General features: G+C 41.4%; 1 protein-coding gene across 1 annotated transcript in view; it reads left to right on the top strand.

The window, feature by feature from the left end:
- The window catches only part of COQ2 (coenzyme Q2, polyprenyltransferase), a 276,674-nt gene extending 258,965 nt beyond the window's left edge, over positions 1 to 17,709 (top strand). The window contains exon 8 of the mRNA XM_078677496.1: positions 17,269 to 17,709. Coding sequence (XP_078533622.1) covers positions 17,269 to 17,421 — 153 coding nt within the window. The 3' untranslated portion in view covers positions 17,422 to 17,709. The remainder of the gene's footprint in view (positions 1 to 17,268) is intronic.
- Positions 17,710 to 18,025: the final 316 nt, after the last annotated feature.

Genomic DNA, 18,025 nt, shown 5'->3' with positions numbered 1-18,025 from the left:
CCTCCCTATTTGTTCCTACAATATGGGAAGTACTGCTAACCAATGTACCTTATGAGAAGTGGAGAATGCCTCTAACATAGGGAACGTAAGAAATGAACTGGAAATGAAGAAGGTATAACTGGTGGCTACTAGTCACTGTATCTATAAGGGAAAAGGACCTCATGAATGGTATACATAAGTCCTACACTTATCTTATCTCTAACTGAAGTGTCACTCACCAATTCAAATAACGTGAACACGCTCAAACAAAATACTCCAATACCTAATGGAAAGCTTAGGTACAGAACTCCTATTCCACCACAGCAATTGGTGGCACTAAATATAGGAAATCGCTCCTAGAAAACGACCTATCAATCACGAGGATTACCGTTCATCACCACGATGAAAATCCAAGCAACACAATACAGGCAATACTCAAGAATGCAATCGAAACTGAGAAGCAAGCCGCTACTCAACTTACGAACTCCTGCCACGAGCAATCCAACAGCCAAATGGCCCAGAAACGCCAACACGAACACCTAGCTCCTCGGACGCCACAACAAGACCCAGAACGAGATGGGACTCTCACTGGCTAAACACGAAGCGTTTCCTGTGAGTTTGGGGCGGGCTTAAGGCTGCAACGCTAATCTCTCACGCATGCGCGGCTACTGCGCATGCTTCAAGTTCCGCATTTTCCTCCTTGCCAACCTTTGCCAACCACGCAGTGTTCTCCTGGACTCGGCAGGCATGACACTGTTTAAGAAAACTAAAACCAAGATTCTATTCGCACCTGAGACTCCGCTTTGATTTCTGTTGCATTTTGGTGAAATTAAAATGCTGTGCATGGGCAGGCCGTCGAATGCTAGGGTAATTTGTAGATTAATAGTTAACTACCAACATTTGTTGACCTGAGGCTGGAATGTGGTGTTCCATTGAGTGCAGTTATTGATTTTTGCCTTGATTTTGAGTGCTGCAAAGATGACCGGTGGGCAAGGCATAATAATACTACCTAATCCTCCTTTCCAGCCAAATGTTTTGTGATAAGCTGGTGGATTAAAAAAATAAATAAAATGGAGGCAGTATATGACCAATTTGATTCTACCTGATCCTTCATCGATACAGGTACAGAGCCTGCCAATTTGAGCACTGATAATAAGTGCCATAATTCTCCCTCTTACCACTTACCAAGTGTTTGACTTAATCGGTCACACTAAATCTTCAGACCCATGCTCTTCCATAGTTCTGCATGGCGCAGTGGACAAGATAGCCTGTGTTTTAACTACTTTATTAAACACCATCATCACTGTAGACATTTTTCCTACAGAATGGAATAAAGCCTCTATTTTTCCCCCAGTTCGGAAAAGCCGTCACTTAACCCTAAGGAAGAGAAAAACTATCAGCCCATTTCACATCTTCCTTTTCCAGCAAAGGTCCTTGAGAAGCATCTTAACTTTATTGTCTCAAAGTACCTAGAGAAGAACGAGATTTTGGATGAGGCGCAGCTAAACTTTAGGTCGGCACTGGTCGTAGTTTCCGATGAGATGAGACATAACATGGATAATAGAGGGAGGGTGGTCGTCCTTTTGGACCTTTCAGTAGCCTTCAATACCATGAGCCATGCAGTTCTGCTTGAGGGTTTAACAGGAGTTGGGATTGTTGGATTGGCCCATGATCCGCTCTCCTCATTTTTAACAATATAGGCGCAGATGTGGCCTGTGGTGAGTTCAACTTAAAACCCGTTTTTGCTGCCTTGTGGTGTTCCCCAGGGGTAATCACTGAGCCCAACTCTTTTTAATATTTATGTAGCACCATTCGCTAAGCTGATTTGTTCATTTAGTTTGGCCACTGTGTCTTAACCCCTTCGACGCTTATGACGAGCTCAGCTCGTCATGAGGCACAGTGAAGCTGTGCTCTCATAACTGCCGCAGAACGCCCACGCAGGGCTAATTCCCCTCCTGTGCGGGCTTTCCATGGGAGTGGGCGGAGTCGTGACGAGCTCAGCTCGTCATGAGCACAGCTCCACTGTGCAGCATGACGAGCTGGGCTCGTCACGAGCACCGCGGCGCCGCGCGACCCCAACCCTTCCCCTCCGCACCGCGGGGAATTAGCCCGTCATGGAAGGGATTAAGCTCAAGACACTCAAATTGTTGTGCCAATCTCAGGTAATGTAGATGAGGTTGTCCACCAGTTCAAAAGATGTATGTGTGCTATTGTCAGCTGGATGAGCAGCAATTGCCTTAAGCTGAATTCAGAAAACACTGAGGTTTTCTTCTTTGGAGAGGGCACTCCTTATGGAAGAAATCCTAGTAGCAATAGACCCTCTCCCCCCCCCCCCCCCCCCTCCCCCACACACCATTTAACAGTTTCCAAAGTCAGGAACCTTGAGGTAACCTTTGATGCGGAGCTGTCTTTTACGGATCAGATCATTAAACTAACCTTGTCTTGATTCTTTCTGTTGAGGATATTGAGGAATGTTCTTCCTTTATTCCTTTCGGTTTTCTGAAATCGTTTGTCATCGCATTAGTGTTATCCAGATTGGATTATTGTAATGCCCTTTATCTCAGCACTACACAATGCCCTTTAAACAAGCTTCAGATGCTGCAGAATGCAGCCAATCATCTTCTTAAGAAAATACTAAAGTTCAAATCTGTCTCGGCTGCCCTGGCGGAGCTTCACTGGCTTCCAGTTAAAAAAAAAAGAGTGGCCTTCAAGGCTCTGTGTTTGGCACATAAAGCACTACATGGTATCGAAACAGACTACCTGAAAAGGAAAATTGCATAGTACACCCTAAACAGACTGTTGCAATCTGCAGCCTCCAAATCAGTCATTTTTCCAAAAATCAAGAAAGTTTTGTGGGGTGGCAGAGCCTTTGTTCACTCCACCTGTCAAGCTTGGAACAGACTGCCCATGCACCTAAAATGTCAGTCTAATATGGCAAGCTTCCGGAAAAAAATGAAATCCTGGCTGTTCTCTCTATCAATTTAGTTTCCTTTTTTCCCTCCAGTTGGGGCTTACAGGTCCGGAATTTGGTGAATGATACCACCAAGACGTCTATGGGCATTTGTGTGCTCTAGACATTTTAAAATCAAATTCGTTCAGCTGTGCAGGCCGTGTTCACACTCTGCAACAGTAGAAGACTGGTCACACTTTCGTACAGTGCCACAAGAGACAAACCATTTGTCGATCTATTAAGTAGTTTAAGAACATGGTGGGAGACTTAACTGGGTCGAGATGTGTTAGATTATCATTGGGCTGCGATACTAATGTATGTATCACTAGCTTCTGGAAATGCCCGATTTATGGTTCAGTTTTGTACAACATACCACTTTTCTCCCAAAAGTCACTGGCACCTGCTCAAGGATGCAGCGGTACTACTTCTGATTTCTTTCACATGATGTGGAGTTGTCCTGATATGTTGATGTTCTGCGGCAAATGAGTTTACCGCCCTTGTAGGCAAACATAATTTAAATACACCAGATTTGTGACTGCTAGAACTAATGCCACGATCAAGGAGTGATTAATTGCTCTGAAAATTCATTGATTTGGCCTCACTATTGTCCCAAAGAGCAGTCACAATCAACATGTCTGCTTGTCCACCCAGAACATCCACCTGGAAGGCGGAATTGTTTGGTTGGACGAAAGTAAAGTGATACAGCCATAAACCAGTTTTAGATTAGAGAGGGTGTAATCCGAATGTCGCTGAGTAGGTTGTCTGATGACCACCCTCAATGAACACTGAGGCTAAAAACTAATATTCATATAGATACATAAGTCTTAGGTGGGTCCTGAACATGTGGGCACAGATGGAGAAGAATGGGCAGAAGTAATCGGTCGGGTAAGTGTGAAGAGTGTGTGCTCCATGGATGTCCCCCAGTCCGTAGTTCCTCTCCCTTTTTTGCCTCCGCCCTCTCCCTACCCCTTTTTACCCCGGTTCAAACTCAAACATTTGAGTCCTAAGGCATTGTCTGTACCCTATATTGTTGTAAAGGATTGTTGGCATTACTGCATTGTAAACATTCACTATCACTTATATAAATGGCATGGACCCACTAATATATGTTTGTTTATGCTTATTATGGTTGACTTTTCCTTCTTCTTCCACATGTGGCCACAACATGTTGTCATAGCTACATTTGCTCTTCTATATTTCTGTATAACTTTCAATTAACAGCTACTCAGTATAGCTTTTATCAGTAAATACTCGTTATTATCAAGGAAGAAATACATTTCCTGTGAAAAAACTCACTTTTTGTGTCTTCAGAAATGAGTAGTAATCATTTTTCTTGTATATTACGTGTTTAACAATGGTTAATCAGATAATAACTAGGAATTGATGTACTGTTAAGATGATATGAGAAGCTATAGAGAAGATGATGTTCATGAGAGTAAAAATCAAGGAGCGAAGGACGAGCAATGTCTTGTGAGAAGTGCATCCATCGTACCTTCTGACAGGAGCGCAAGCGCAACAATACAGATATAGTTCTCAATGTAGCAAGAGGGCAACATGAGTGATACCCCGCAGTTAGGTGATGGAATGTAAGCAAAAACATATCAGAACCCAGAAAACTGAGGTCCAAATAACAATGATTGGACATACATCTGACTTTGGCCTTGTAATAGGTTTAATCTCCAATGCTATAAAAACGATGCTATGTCGGTATATGTCGAGCGAAACCCTCAACAATGCAGCTGTAATAAATTAACAATTGAGACCTCCTCCCCCAGATCCAAATCTTATTTTGGAACTTTTTGTAACATAAATGTAGGCTGTCACTGTGTTGAAGCCTGATACATAGTTGACATATCATCAGTATAAATTTCATGAGCTGGGTCTTTGCAGCTGTAAAGTGTAAACACTAGCATATTGTCTAATATTGGTTCACTTGTGCTAAAGCTGATATGAATAAATAGAATTATCTTTTTTAGCTTCCACCAAGATCAGCAGATGGTCCATTCAAAAACTGACAAATGTTTTACTTTAGTGTTTGAGGGCTTTATCAAGAGATGATTCTCTGGATCGGTGTGCAAGACTTCTCCATTTCAAAGAATCTGTATGTTAGCTCTTTGTCGCCGACATTCATAAAAAAAGCAAATTATGTTAATTTTAAACTTGATTTTCTTTAATTCTCAAGTCCATATTCTTCCTAGGCCTCTAAATCCCAATACTTTTACAGATTTTGGATCTTAACTTCTGGGTAATTCAAATAAAAAAGTGCCCTTAAAACTGGAACCTAAATATACATAATTTGACGGTTTAAGGACTTCTATATATGGATAGCAGAAGGAATTATAATTTGGTCCATCTCAGATTGAGACATTTTTGTTTGTCGCTACACGAATTGTCAAAAATCATTTGTAGCTTCATTACTACTTAGTGCCTGCTATTCTTGAGTATTTAGAAGAAATTAATATATTTTGGCTAAAGGAATTAATTTTTGTGCTACTTTTTCAGCATGCCATATATTAAGTTGTTCCACTGACTGTGGGAGTAATTTCAGATTATTATTTGTGTCTACTCTCTATTACACGAGAGTAGTAAAGGAACACTGTTTTCCATTAATCTTTTTTTGGAGGTTGAAAAGAAATGTTGCCTTCTCTTGGCTAAAATAGTCTATCAAATATATCAGAGTCACCAGGAAAGTTCAGTGCTTCCAGAATCCTTCATCGTAATTTTGAAATAATGTCCTTAGACAGGGTCAAGAAAATGTGCCGCAAAAGAGAAATTGAACAGGCAATTGATCAAAAACATGGACCATTTTTCAATATTTTCTAGTGAACTTAGCACGTTTTGGTATGAACTTGTTTCAGGATCCCTAAATTCAACATGAAGGGGACAAACGTCCCTATCTAATCTACGTAAAATTTTAAGGGAAATTTACAAATCTCCATAGTATAATCGATTAATGGCCTTACTCTTCTAGCAGCTTAATTGCGCTGGTAAGCATGGTCATCCCTCATGTGACCAGTCTACAAAAAGAAGGGAGACTGTAAGTCATCCAGTTATTCAACTTACTTTCTTTCCAAAATACAGTAATTATCAATTTCAAACATGACAGTGTGCAACATCTCTATTATTTACTATTTTGTATTTATTAAAGATATTATTTCCACCCTATTTAGTGCTCTTTTTTAAGTGTTGCTTTAATCTTCAGCAATAAAAATACGACAGAAGAAGAGGCACCAGTTGGGATTTGTTGGTCGAGAATTAATAAGAGCTAGGTTCAAAGACAATTGTATTTGGGAATTGGTCTGTGGTTGAGAAGGAGCAGGAAGTATCAGAGTAGGAGTTTGTTGATAACCTCTAAGCAAGAACTAAATGCAGCAAGGAATCTCTGGATGCACAGTGTGGCCCTGCATTTATTATTGAGTTAATCCGAGGGACCACTTGTCTCACTAACTGCTCTCTTCCAGCACCTGTGCTCAAAGTCGATTTTTTTAAAACTAATCATTTGTGCTTTTTCTCACTGGCTTGGCTCTTCATATCTCACCCAACTTTTAGGTTGAAGTCAGCACAAGGTTAAGTTGAATAAAATCCGAGCTCCTAATCTTACTCGGAGTTTTGTGATTGTTGCTTCTAATGCACAAGCACTTCAGTATGTTGTAGACCAAGAGCCGTGAAATCGTTATTGCACTTATATGGGGCTTAATACCACTGGTGAGGCGTTGAAGTGCTTTATGCCGGGCAGCATGCTTCTCCGGTACCCAAGGTTAGTGGTTTATCAAGTTTTATTTGTTACTCTTAGTTTTTGGGATTAGTCTTGTGTGCTCAAGCAAACCATTCCATGCATTCATTCCAGTTTCTTTGTGGTAGATTAATTGAATAGGAGTTAGATGTTAGCATTGGTGGTCATTGCATTAATAATATCCTGCCTTGACTACTGTAACACTGTATTTGAACGCCAACCAGTATTCTCTGAATAAACTTCACGTTATTCAAAATGCTGCTGCTCGACTGGTGTTGGGCTTTCCTAAACATCTGTCGGTGAGGGAGGGGCTGATCTCTTCATTAGTTTCCAGTGAGGAAGAGGCTGATTTTCAAAGCTCTGTGTCTGGTTTTAAGGCTCTTAACCAGCAGGGCTCTTGCTATTTAAGAACCGTTTTCAACTGGCATCTTCCTAGCAGAGAGGTGAGATCATCATCATCTTTATTCGATCATGTTAAAAATGACCATAAAAGCACCTATAAATACATTGATAAAAAGATGTTATTACAAAATATTATCCTTTAAAATGACAAATATTTCTTCACAGTCCTGGAATAAGTTGAGAATGCGTAAAAAAAATATAATAAATAAAACATTTCATATCGCGGGTCTAGTTACATTTTGATTATTGATCATACTCAGTGGGCCACATGTCATCCCCTTCCTTTTCCTCATGCAAGCCCATAAGAATGTTGCTACAGAGTAGCAAACCAAAGGGTCGGGCAATGTTTTTAGAAAAAATAGTGCTACAAGACAATACTTAAAGCCCATTTTTAACAAGCATTTGCAATGCAATAGGTCTCGCATTAGGAAAGTTTGAGCTATTGGTCTTGTAAACGCCAAATTTTTTATTTATGTGTTGGTTTTGAAAATAGCGAAACTAATAGCTTTGTCATTTCCAATGCCAATACTTATAACTTTTGTAAATGTGACACTTATAGCAGAAGAGAGAAGCATTACAACATTTACCCTTATGATGTGTCCCTCTGGAATACATAATGCAAGCGCATTGGCTTTGTTAATGTTTGAAATATTTTTAAATTGCTGTGCACCTCTTAGTATCGACCCGTTTGCAGATTCAGGAAATCTTTCTAAACAGCCTCTTGTGAAGGCGGGAACTTAGCTACACTGCACACGCTCCGCCAAAAAATATTTGGAATTGTTACTTAGGAAGGGTTTAATCGGAAGGACATTACTGACCGTTACGTCGTGACAGGTATTGATACAGTGATAGGGGGAGAATTTTTTCACCCGGGAGAATTCTTTCACCCGGGAATTACCAATACCACAGGCATTGGTAATTCTCAGTAGCAAAATTCTGTTCAGTTATCAGTTGGAGGGCTGGGCAAAGGGAATATCTGGGAAGGCCATTATTTGCATGCTGAATTCATCCTTTTCTCCAGGAAAAAAACGGGACCTTTTTCCCATTAACATTTCATCAGGGTTTGCCTTGCGAAATATGAACTTGGGATGCTCCCAGTGCGCGTGCTTTCTGGGCTGACACATTGGGATTACCGTCATACGTTTAATAAGAGCCTAAATTAAAACGGCGACTGACCCTTCCAGCACCAAGGAATCCTTTAGTCAGTCCCGGTGCCCCTGCCTGTCCTTTCATCCCACCAGCAATGTCTGCCTGTATGATTCTTGCCTGTGTTTGCACGTGTTGTCTGTCTGTCACACACAGGTAAGAGTGCTGTCTATGTGTGTCTTTGTGTACAGTTGTGCATTTACGTGCTTTCTTTGTGTGTAAATAGTGATTTTATGTGTTGTCTGTAATGGTGCCTTTTCTTGTTGTCTTTGTGTGCATGCATGTATGCCTATATGTAAACCTTTTGTGAGGGAATGCCTGACGCCTGTTGGACAGTGTGCATGGATACCTGTTGGCATTTTGATTAGCGTATGCACAATGCAGGTGCGTTATATATTGTCTTTCTCCATCCCTCGGACTCTTTACCTGTCCCAGTCCTTTTTTGGGTGTCTTCAAAGACAGCGCTAGGCGGTGTAGAAGCACATTTCCTGGTGCTCTACTGACATACATCACTGTGCCTTCCTGGTACACAACACACCCTGTGTTCCCTTGATGCCTGCTGCCCACACGTTCTATATTCCTCTGTACGTCTCCCTTTGTCTGCAACAGGCCGAGGTTATTTTGGGCTGCGTCTTCGCCCACGTTTATGTGTCACTGCCCTGTGTTCAAGAGTGTGCAAGGGGGTGTGTTGGTCTCTTTACAACATGAGCACACAAGTCGGGTACTGGGTATGTTTGCAACACTGCAAAGTCGTCGTCGTCCCCTCCCCCTTGCTGAGACCATTGCCGTGCCGTGTACTATAGACACGCCCCAAACATTTCGCAGAGCGACAGACAGCTCATTCGGATAAACCAGTTGGAAAAGCAACTACATTACGAATATCGGTAAGCGCAGCGTGTGAATTAATCACAACGGAATATCTCTCAAAAGCATGAAGGCATAAGCAAAATCATAATTTCGAAGTTAGTAAGCCATTACAGAACACTGCTCATTCGCATAACGGCACTAGTAACAACAGCATAACTAGACATAACCAGAGAGACAGGAGATTGGGAACGCGCGCGCGCGGCCGGCTCCGATCGCTTTCCTGAGCGTGCGCGCGCCAGTCTCCTGTCTCCTGGGAAGCAGACTCCGCAACTATAGTATCGCGCCTGGCGCGATGCATATGGCTTCGCCATATGCATCGCAGGCGCGAGACCTAAAAAACTGGTTTCAGATGGGCTTTCCTTTCACTCTCATAGAGCCCACAGAATAAAACCAAGCGCACAGTTTGGGGTGATAGATTATCACACGGGCACATGCTTAGATTGGAGTGGTTAGAGGTTTTTTCAGGATAGCCAAGCATTAGAGGTATCAAATTAGTGCGGAATCTTAACAGTAGAAATCTATGTTGTGCACGGTTTATGTTGGCTAGGTAGGAGAGATCTCCCTCCATTAGTGGTGGATTAAGGTAATAAATCTGTACTTCGTTTTTCTCTTTATAATGTTCCCTACGCTTATATTCAGCCATCAACATAAACATGGTAATAACTTTCTGCTTGGACACCTTCTTACTAACCAGAGGATCTTTAAAAAGTTTGTGGAGGCCTATCTCTTTTAAAACTGTCTCCACATAGCTTAGCCACTTAGAGCTTTTCCTATTATCCATCCCTAGGCAACTCTTAATTACCATTTGTGTCAGAGGTACTGTGTCCCTCCTCCAAATAGAGTGCCATAGGAGGAGTGGGGCTAGTTGTATATAATCTGACATGTAAGGAAGGGCCAATTCTGTATGTAAGATCCCATTCGTGAAGGACAAAGGGAGGCCCACTACAGATTTAAAAATTGAATATTCAATAGTTTGTAGTGGTGTTGATGCGACCGTGCCCCAGACCCCAGCTCCATAGGTCACGGCTACCTTTACTCTCGCCTGGTATATGTTTTTTATTGGCAATAGGGGTTTTGCGCCCAAGTTCTTTGTGAAAGATTTAATGGCAGTAATACCCCTCTCCATCACCAGCCTCCTTCCTTCCATCAGTTTTTCCCATGACAGATCTTTATCAAAAAGAATACCTAAATAGTTGAGATCAGCTGGGCAGAGAAAAGTGGCGGTTTCTTGTTTTAGGAAAGTGAGATGGGGTGAATGTGGATTCTCTGTGGCAGGTGCTAGGTTGTGGAACACTCTCCCTGTACACATTGCTAGCATCACTTCTTATTTGGTGTGTCGTGAAAATGCGAAGACCTGGCTTTTATCTCAATTATAACTTTCTCTGTCCGTCCCCCTGTTTGTTCTTACCGGCTTTAGCGCTCTAATGCCTTTTGTTTTTATGTATTTTACAAATTCTAAATTGCAAATTAGCATTTGGGAGGGTAGAACCGATCAAGTAGTCTGCCATAACAAAGTTTCAGATTACACCTGTTCACAGTCACCTTTAAGGTCTGGTCTCGACATTAGAATCCTCCAGCAAAACAAACTCAATTTTAAATCCCCTTCTCTCACTGCTTTCACAGTGCCAGTGTGTAGGCCAAGTACTGATCCAGCATCACTCTTCTGTAGCACAGATGCAGAGTTTGTCTGTTCATTGGCATCACTCTATCCTAGTCTGTCTGGGAATCTTCTACTACAGGCCTAGGCCTCCCCTTTGGTTGCCACAGGCGGCAGTGCAAGAACCATCTAATTTGTGGGGAGTGGGGAGGCGCCTTCAGCTCTTGGCTGTGAAATACAGAACATGAGATCCATTTACCCCACCACCTACAAAACTGTGGTCATGCCGACCTTCCTGAGCCATCAAGTGGGGAAAAAATAACGCTTAGGAATAAAATATAAAATCACTATGAAAATGTAAAGTGTTTTTTGTTCATGGTTAGATCACCGACTTATTCCCTCTGGTCTGGAATAGTTGTGATCTACACCCATAATCAAGCTGATTCTCTAGTAGTTTGAAAAAAGTTTGGGAACTATGATTTATGTTTATTCTTTTACAAAACTACATCGAAAATCACTTAGAATTCAAAGGATTTAAAGGAATGCCTTATGGCCCTAGAAATGTGAAAGAGTCTCTTCCATACATGGAAGTTAATGGCCATAAAAACAAACATTTATTATTGTTTGAAGCAAATATGTGGCACTTTCCCAAAATATGCGCAGTAATCTTCAGTATGTATGCATTTCCGAAAACTACCATTCCTTCACAATTCGGGATTTCGATTTGTGTTTCCCGCTAATAATGATATTTGTAGAATCCCTGCAAATAATTTTTCATGCTGACTACAGGGCTGGACTTGGTACCAAAGAAGTCCTGGCAACATGTTCAATCTGGTCTCTGTTCCGTTCCTGCCTATCTTGTTGTTCTCTTTCCTTCAATTTGGTCTCTCTCTCTCTCTCTCTCTCCCCCCCTCCGCCCCCCCCCTCCTTCTTTGCCAGAGACATAAACCCTCTGGTGCAACAGTCAGGGGCGGTAACCTTCATCCTTCAAAAAACAGCCTCAACTTGCTCTAGCTGAGCGCCTACCCGCCCAGAGAAGTGCCCGGTGGGTAAAATAGCCAGACCGCCCTTGCTGAAATAGGAAATTCTGAGGTCCACTCTCTGTTTTCAGATTTACAAAACAACATTGTTGCCTTATTTCACGCATATAACAAAAGGTCTACACCTCTGATGTAATGTAAGCCCTTGAGCTGTGAATTGCCAATAATAAGCAGATTCATCTTCCTAATCTGTCACGTCTGCCTTTTCTTTAGTGGGTCAAAGAAACAACAATGTGTTGTCGGTTCTAAATCTTTGTGATTGTTGCCTACAAAACCATGTTGACCTGAAGAATGTTCCCTATTTCTTTTTTGCAGACTATCTTCTGTCAGTGGCTGGTTCTTCTTCGTAGCTCTCATTGAGTTAGAATGGTGGCAATCAAAATGTTGCAGCTTTCATTTCACTATATCTGCCCAATAAAAAATATCGGGAAGCACTGGATATCTTCATCTTTTTTTAATTGTTTTTATTTTAATATGAACATGCAGTAACAGTACAAGGTTACAAACACATATTTGGCGATATTCTTTCTGAAGCGGTCTCCACACAGATTGCCCAATCTGATCCCTGTTTGAAACAGACAGTTCCAGCGGAAAATGTGTCGTAGTAGATCATGGGGTTTACAAAGGGAACGAGGTCCATGTCCCCTAAATTTTCAGGTTTTTGTAGCACTGCCTCCCCGTTTATATACTGCTTATTCAGCTTTGCAACAGAAATTCATACCCCTTCGCCAGGTGGACAAGGTGGGGTTGGGGGGGGGGGGGCATGGTCCTGGGACCTCCAGTATTGGGCTACCTATGTCCCGTTTGGCTACTAACTCACCCAGGTCTGCAAATGTCCTGTGATGTCTGTTATTGGCCCAGTTGTCCATTATCCCAAGGAGGGCCAACTTAGGTCATAGCTCGGCTGTGAAATTTAGCACTTGTTCAATCTAGGCTTAGATTAACAATAGGGCTGGATATTTCCAGATAATATGGTAGAAGGACCCCTCTAGGTCGCCACATCATGTACAACATGGCGTGCTCGCACGCCCCTTCTTCCATAACCTGTCTAGGCTGTAGTATATTCGATGGTAGTAAGAGAATTGTATCAAGTACATGTTGGAGGATATGACGAAGACGCGTGGGGCCATCCTAGCCTCTCGCTGGTTGTCATCTTCCAGTTACCCTAAATCTGCAGACCAGCGAGTTCTAAGTTTAATCAAGGGATCTGGGGTGTTCAGTAGGAGAGATTGGTGCAGTCGAAAGATCCTCCGGCGTCCGAGTGACCCCATTGTTAGTTTTATTTACAAGGTGTTAAATTCGGGGACCTCTGTGAGTATGGATATCTTCATCCTATGTTATTTGTATTGCTTTCAACGTTTAGCTGTGCCATGGTAAATCCTAACTTTCCTAAGTTGGCAATTCTTTTTCAGATTTTGAAGAAGTTTTGTCCCCTTAACAATGCACTAAGAGCATCATTATTTTGTTCGGAAAGTTTAGAAGCAGCTTTTGTTGATACAGAATTGGCAACTTAAATTGGCTATTGCCTGTCATGCCTTTAATCCATACAATCATCCGAATCTGTATTTGTTTCTTCCAAACCTTGATAGAGAGGAGTTGGGGGTTCCTTCAGTATTGTAATGCGGCATAGTACCCCTGTCTTTGTGTCTCACTGTGAACAGGTGAAGACGTGTTGAGAAGTCATGAACTAGTTTTTTAGGAAGGCATAGCTGGTGCCTCCTATCAATTTAATTTGGGCCACTAGTTAAGTGATTGACATTGGTCACCTTGGGCATCTGTTTGCACTAGCAACCACCAATGAGTTAGCATGTAATGCATAGCGCTTAATTTGTGCCAAGGTTTGCAAGTGGTGGGCAGTATCGCTCAATTTTTAGGACTGGGATGTATTTTTCATCATCAGACTTTATCCCAGAGGAAGAGAGAACAAAGGAGGTAGAGGAGGATAGGACAGCTGTGGCAAAGGTGGGAGGCATAGATGAAGAATAACCTTCAAGAGTGAGATAGAAAATGTGGGCTGAGGCAAGAAACAGGCTTGAGGAGGAATCGAAAGCAACCTAGTTTAGTATTTAACAACCCCGCCCTCAACAGTGCTGGCGGCGTGCTCCAAAAAAATAGTATGCCCTGGCATTTACTTGATTACAAATTAAGCACTTGTAATACCTATTAGATTGCCAGTTCTGACCTGTAGTATCTCCATCCTTGTATTGTGTTGTAGGGTTAATGTCAAGGATGCCTCCCCTCCATGCAACCTCGAGGTGGCCTGCAAGACCGCATTTGTCATGTGCTCCTTAAAGAGTTCAGGGTCTTAGATGGGCGCAACAAAACTTCTCTCTCTAGCTGTAAGCTGTGTTGCCTGGACCACGTCGGCCATTTTAGATTATCTGCACATTTAGATGATGGTGGTGTCTTCCTGTGTTATTGGCTCCCCGTATAAGCTGTGGTGTTTCTAAAATCATGTAACTTATTTTAGTTGTTTGCCTTTGCCCTGTTAGGTGCATAGTTGCCTTTCCATTGTGTGCCTTCTAGGTCTGGCACAGTCTTCTTAAGCAGTGAGCCACAGTTTATGTCCTATTTACAGAGAGCAGCATTGGGCACGTGTCCCCTCTGCCAGTGGTTGTTGCAAGTGTCATTCATCAAATTAATGATAACTGATTGGTTGACTGTAGCTGTAAATCTTGATATATTGAGTGTTGCCATTGCACTAAGGCTTCGGACCCTTTCAGTGAAGCAGCAGTGAGATGAATGCAGGTAGGTTGGGGCCTGTGTTTTTTTTACTTCATTTCTATTTTTCACCTGCTTGCTTTCATTGGAAAACGTAACATTTCAGCATATGAGGCAGCGTTTGTAAGGAATTGTGCATTTGCAATATGTTTTTTCTTGATGTGGACGCGGTCTGAAATGCGCCTGTTTCATCTACCAATGGTTAGTTACTCTGTAATCGGTTGCTTGGCACGCATTTCAACCGGTGCACTGTAACTTTTGGATTGCAGCTTCTCGAGTGATTCTGAATGTTCTAAAGCAACACCTTAAAGCAGTAAATTATTAGGATGCTTCTCCTATAACATGTATTTGTATGTCATTCTATCTTTGAGAAATTCAGCAGTAGTAGAAAAAGTGGAAGTGTAAGCCATGGTTGATCGACTTTTTACGTTTGACTGAACAGAAAGCATTCGGTTCCCTTCCAGTGACCTGAAAAGCATGGTTGACGCTATGTTTAAACCTAGTTAACAGCTTCCCATTCATATAAGCGATGGTCTGCAAAGCATGCGTTTGAGGCTTTCCAATGATAACTCCGCCCCCCATCTTTTAGGGAAAGAAATTGAGTAACACTAAATAGGTAATTTATGTACATAACTTGAAGACAGTATGACTTACTGAGATGTATAAATATGTAATCTAATGCATCCATTGTTGCACCTGTTAGTTATCTGTCTTTTGTTTGGTAGGACAGGAATAGTCTGTGCCTGTACAAGTAAACTTCATATCTGGCAACAAATTAGTGACAACATTGCCTCGTCTTTACCTTTGGTTTAGTAAAAATTAATTTAATTTAATATATAGCTACACTTTATTCCACAACTGCTTTATTATCATGTGCAATAAAACTATCCTCCCAGTTTCTCTCCGACAGCAAAGTTTTCAGTGAGTTTATTTTTAGGTATTGTGCTTGCTGCCACTGGTTTGTGGCTTCATGCCGCTGTACATAACAGGTGTTAATATAAAACCAACTGATTTGGATATGATTGTAAAAAAAAAAAATCTGAATTCCTCATTTTGGCAGCAACCGTAGTAATACAATAAAATATTTAAAAATACAAGAACTGAGGGAATTCCCATAGTAGTTTTTATGGCACCAGTCTGCCCGATACCCATTGGAGCTTCCTTGAGAGCTATAGGGGACACTGGCCTTGGACTGCACCCAGGCCGTCACCTACCCATTTGGTCTTTGGGCTGACTTTACCTCTGTCTCTTATTCCGTCTTCCCCCTCGTCCTCTCCCTTCTCACTTCCCCTCGTCCTCTCCCTTCTCACTCCCCCTCGTCCTCTCCCTTCTCACTCCCCCTCTCCCACTTCCCTCTCTACTGGTCTCTCCTTATCTCCTGTTAATGTGTCTCATGTATTTGATGTAACGTGTAATTGTTATTATTGTGGTAACTTTGCTGACCTTATGTAAAGCGCTCTGATACCCACGGGTCTAGCCAGCGCTATACAAAACTCTTTAAATGAATAAAAAATAAATTACCAGGTTTACAAAAGTAAGAAAGGTGACAGACCTTTGACTGAGCATGTTTTGTTTTGTAACATCACACCCCTTCAAAGGATTCAATAAAAAAAAGAATTCAAAACGCATGAGTTCGAATGGCATTACATTTCGCTTTGTGACAGTTAAACACAAAAAAAGTGGAAAGAAACGGAGACCATGTCAGTAATTTATTTAAATGGGGACTGGATTGTGGCAATGTGGTTAATGCAGAGTTCAGAAAAGCCAATTTATTAGAAATGTAAGGAAGAGAGGGTCAGAAAGTGTGCAAGGCATCATTTTGATGAAGATGGAGTTGAAATAGGCTACCCTCAATAGATGATTACATTCCCTTAGACTGCTTGCCATCTACTTAGATTTTGTGTAAGTTTACAAATGTCTGCTATTCCCAAAAGAATCTTACTAGTAGTATCTTTATTACTGCGGAGTCTCTGCACATAAAAAAATAGGACTGTCCCAACTTTTCATGTGCGGAGACTCTGCAGTCGTAAAGATACTACTAGTAACATTCCTCTGTGAATAGCAAACAGTCGTAAACTTACACAAAAGTGTAAGTTTATCTTTGCGAATCAGGACGTTAGTTTTAGTGGGTAGAGTATCTGATGGGGTGTGACTTGCCACTAACATTCTTGAGCTTTGAATTGTCACTTTTTTCTTAAAGTAAAAGTACAAAGAACCCTGCATCTAGGTTAGATGTTCACAGCTGAACACTCATCTGCTTTTTGAGCTAGTTCTAACAACCTTGATGGAGAGAACTATTTACCATAGTATGGAAACTCCTTTTTTTGTTTGTTTAATAATTTTTTTTAAGTTTTCAGAAAAACCGAACATGAGAAATCAAATGAACACATTATGACTAAAATACAACAAGAATTAAAGATAAAAAATATATAAGCAAGAAATACAGAGAGGAGCAAAAAGAAGAGAGAAGAGGAAAATAAAGGAAAAAGAAGAGGAATAAAGAAAAAAAAGATTGAGAAAGGGTAAAGATTTAAGAAGCAGGTGCATGTGTAGAAAGATAGGAAGTGAAGAGTAGCCAAAATAGGTCAGATTTAATTTTCTGAGAGAGAGAAAGAGAAGAAACAGTAGCAATTCTGGAAACTCCTTTTTAAACCATCCCTCTGTGTGTCTTGTAATTTCCTTTCCAAAGGTAAAACGAGATTCAGCAATGCTATCAAAGTTGACAAACTTATGTTAATCGAGAATACGTAGGCATTGCCTCAATTGAGAGATGTGAACAAACATCATTAAATGCCTGATGTTTGATTTGATGATGTTTCTTTCCTTTCCCCAGATCTACACTGTGGACGTCCACAAGGCTGAGGATTGTTGGAAGAAGTTCTCGTCCAACCGGACTGTGGGGCTTATTCTTTTCTTGGGGATAGTGCTCGGAAACCTGTGGAAATCAAAAGATGTGCTGCCTGAGGAAAAAGCAGTCCAACTCTGACACAAGAAGGACTTACAGAATGCATTGCCTTCAGAAAAAGAAAACACTGGTTGTTTTGTACTGTGTACCCTAAGCTTCTAAGCTCTTCATGGTGATGTTTTGTTACTTGTCAGGAGAGGTTGAACATTAGCAAATCTCGTGTCCCTTGTTGGGCATTACTGTTTTTTAATAAAAACATTTCCGAGGGCATTTTTAAAAAGAAAAGATGGACAACAACACTATCTGAGTAACTTCAGTATTAATATCTGTGGTACTGTCTGATCTGAATTAAAATCTCAATGGTCAGTAGGGACCAGCCTTATGATTTATTTCTTGAACACTCATAGTTATAGTCAAGGGTCTCCCAGCGATTTATCAGTAAGCATCAAATCTTCTGGTGGTTCTGTGTATAATTGTGAGCTTTGTATCTGGGTCATTTAATTTCATTCCATTCCATGACTCTACATTGGTCTAAACCTGCCTTCCACCTGGCACTGCTCAGCTCTCCAGCATTGTCCCTTGTAGCCAAAGCCAAACTCTGCCCTAACAATGCCCAGTTTGATCTACTTGTATCAAGGTCTTCCAGTATGTACAGGAGTGCATGTAGTCGGACATTAGTGTTTTG

Source organism: Lissotriton helveticus, chromosome 2_1 (genome assembly GCF_964261635.1).
Source record: "Lissotriton helveticus chromosome 2_1, aLisHel1.1, whole genome shotgun sequence".
NCBI classification, from domain to species: Eukaryota; Metazoa; Chordata; class Amphibia; order Caudata; family Salamandridae; genus Lissotriton; species Lissotriton helveticus.
This window is presented reverse-complemented; position numbering and strand designations above follow the sequence as displayed.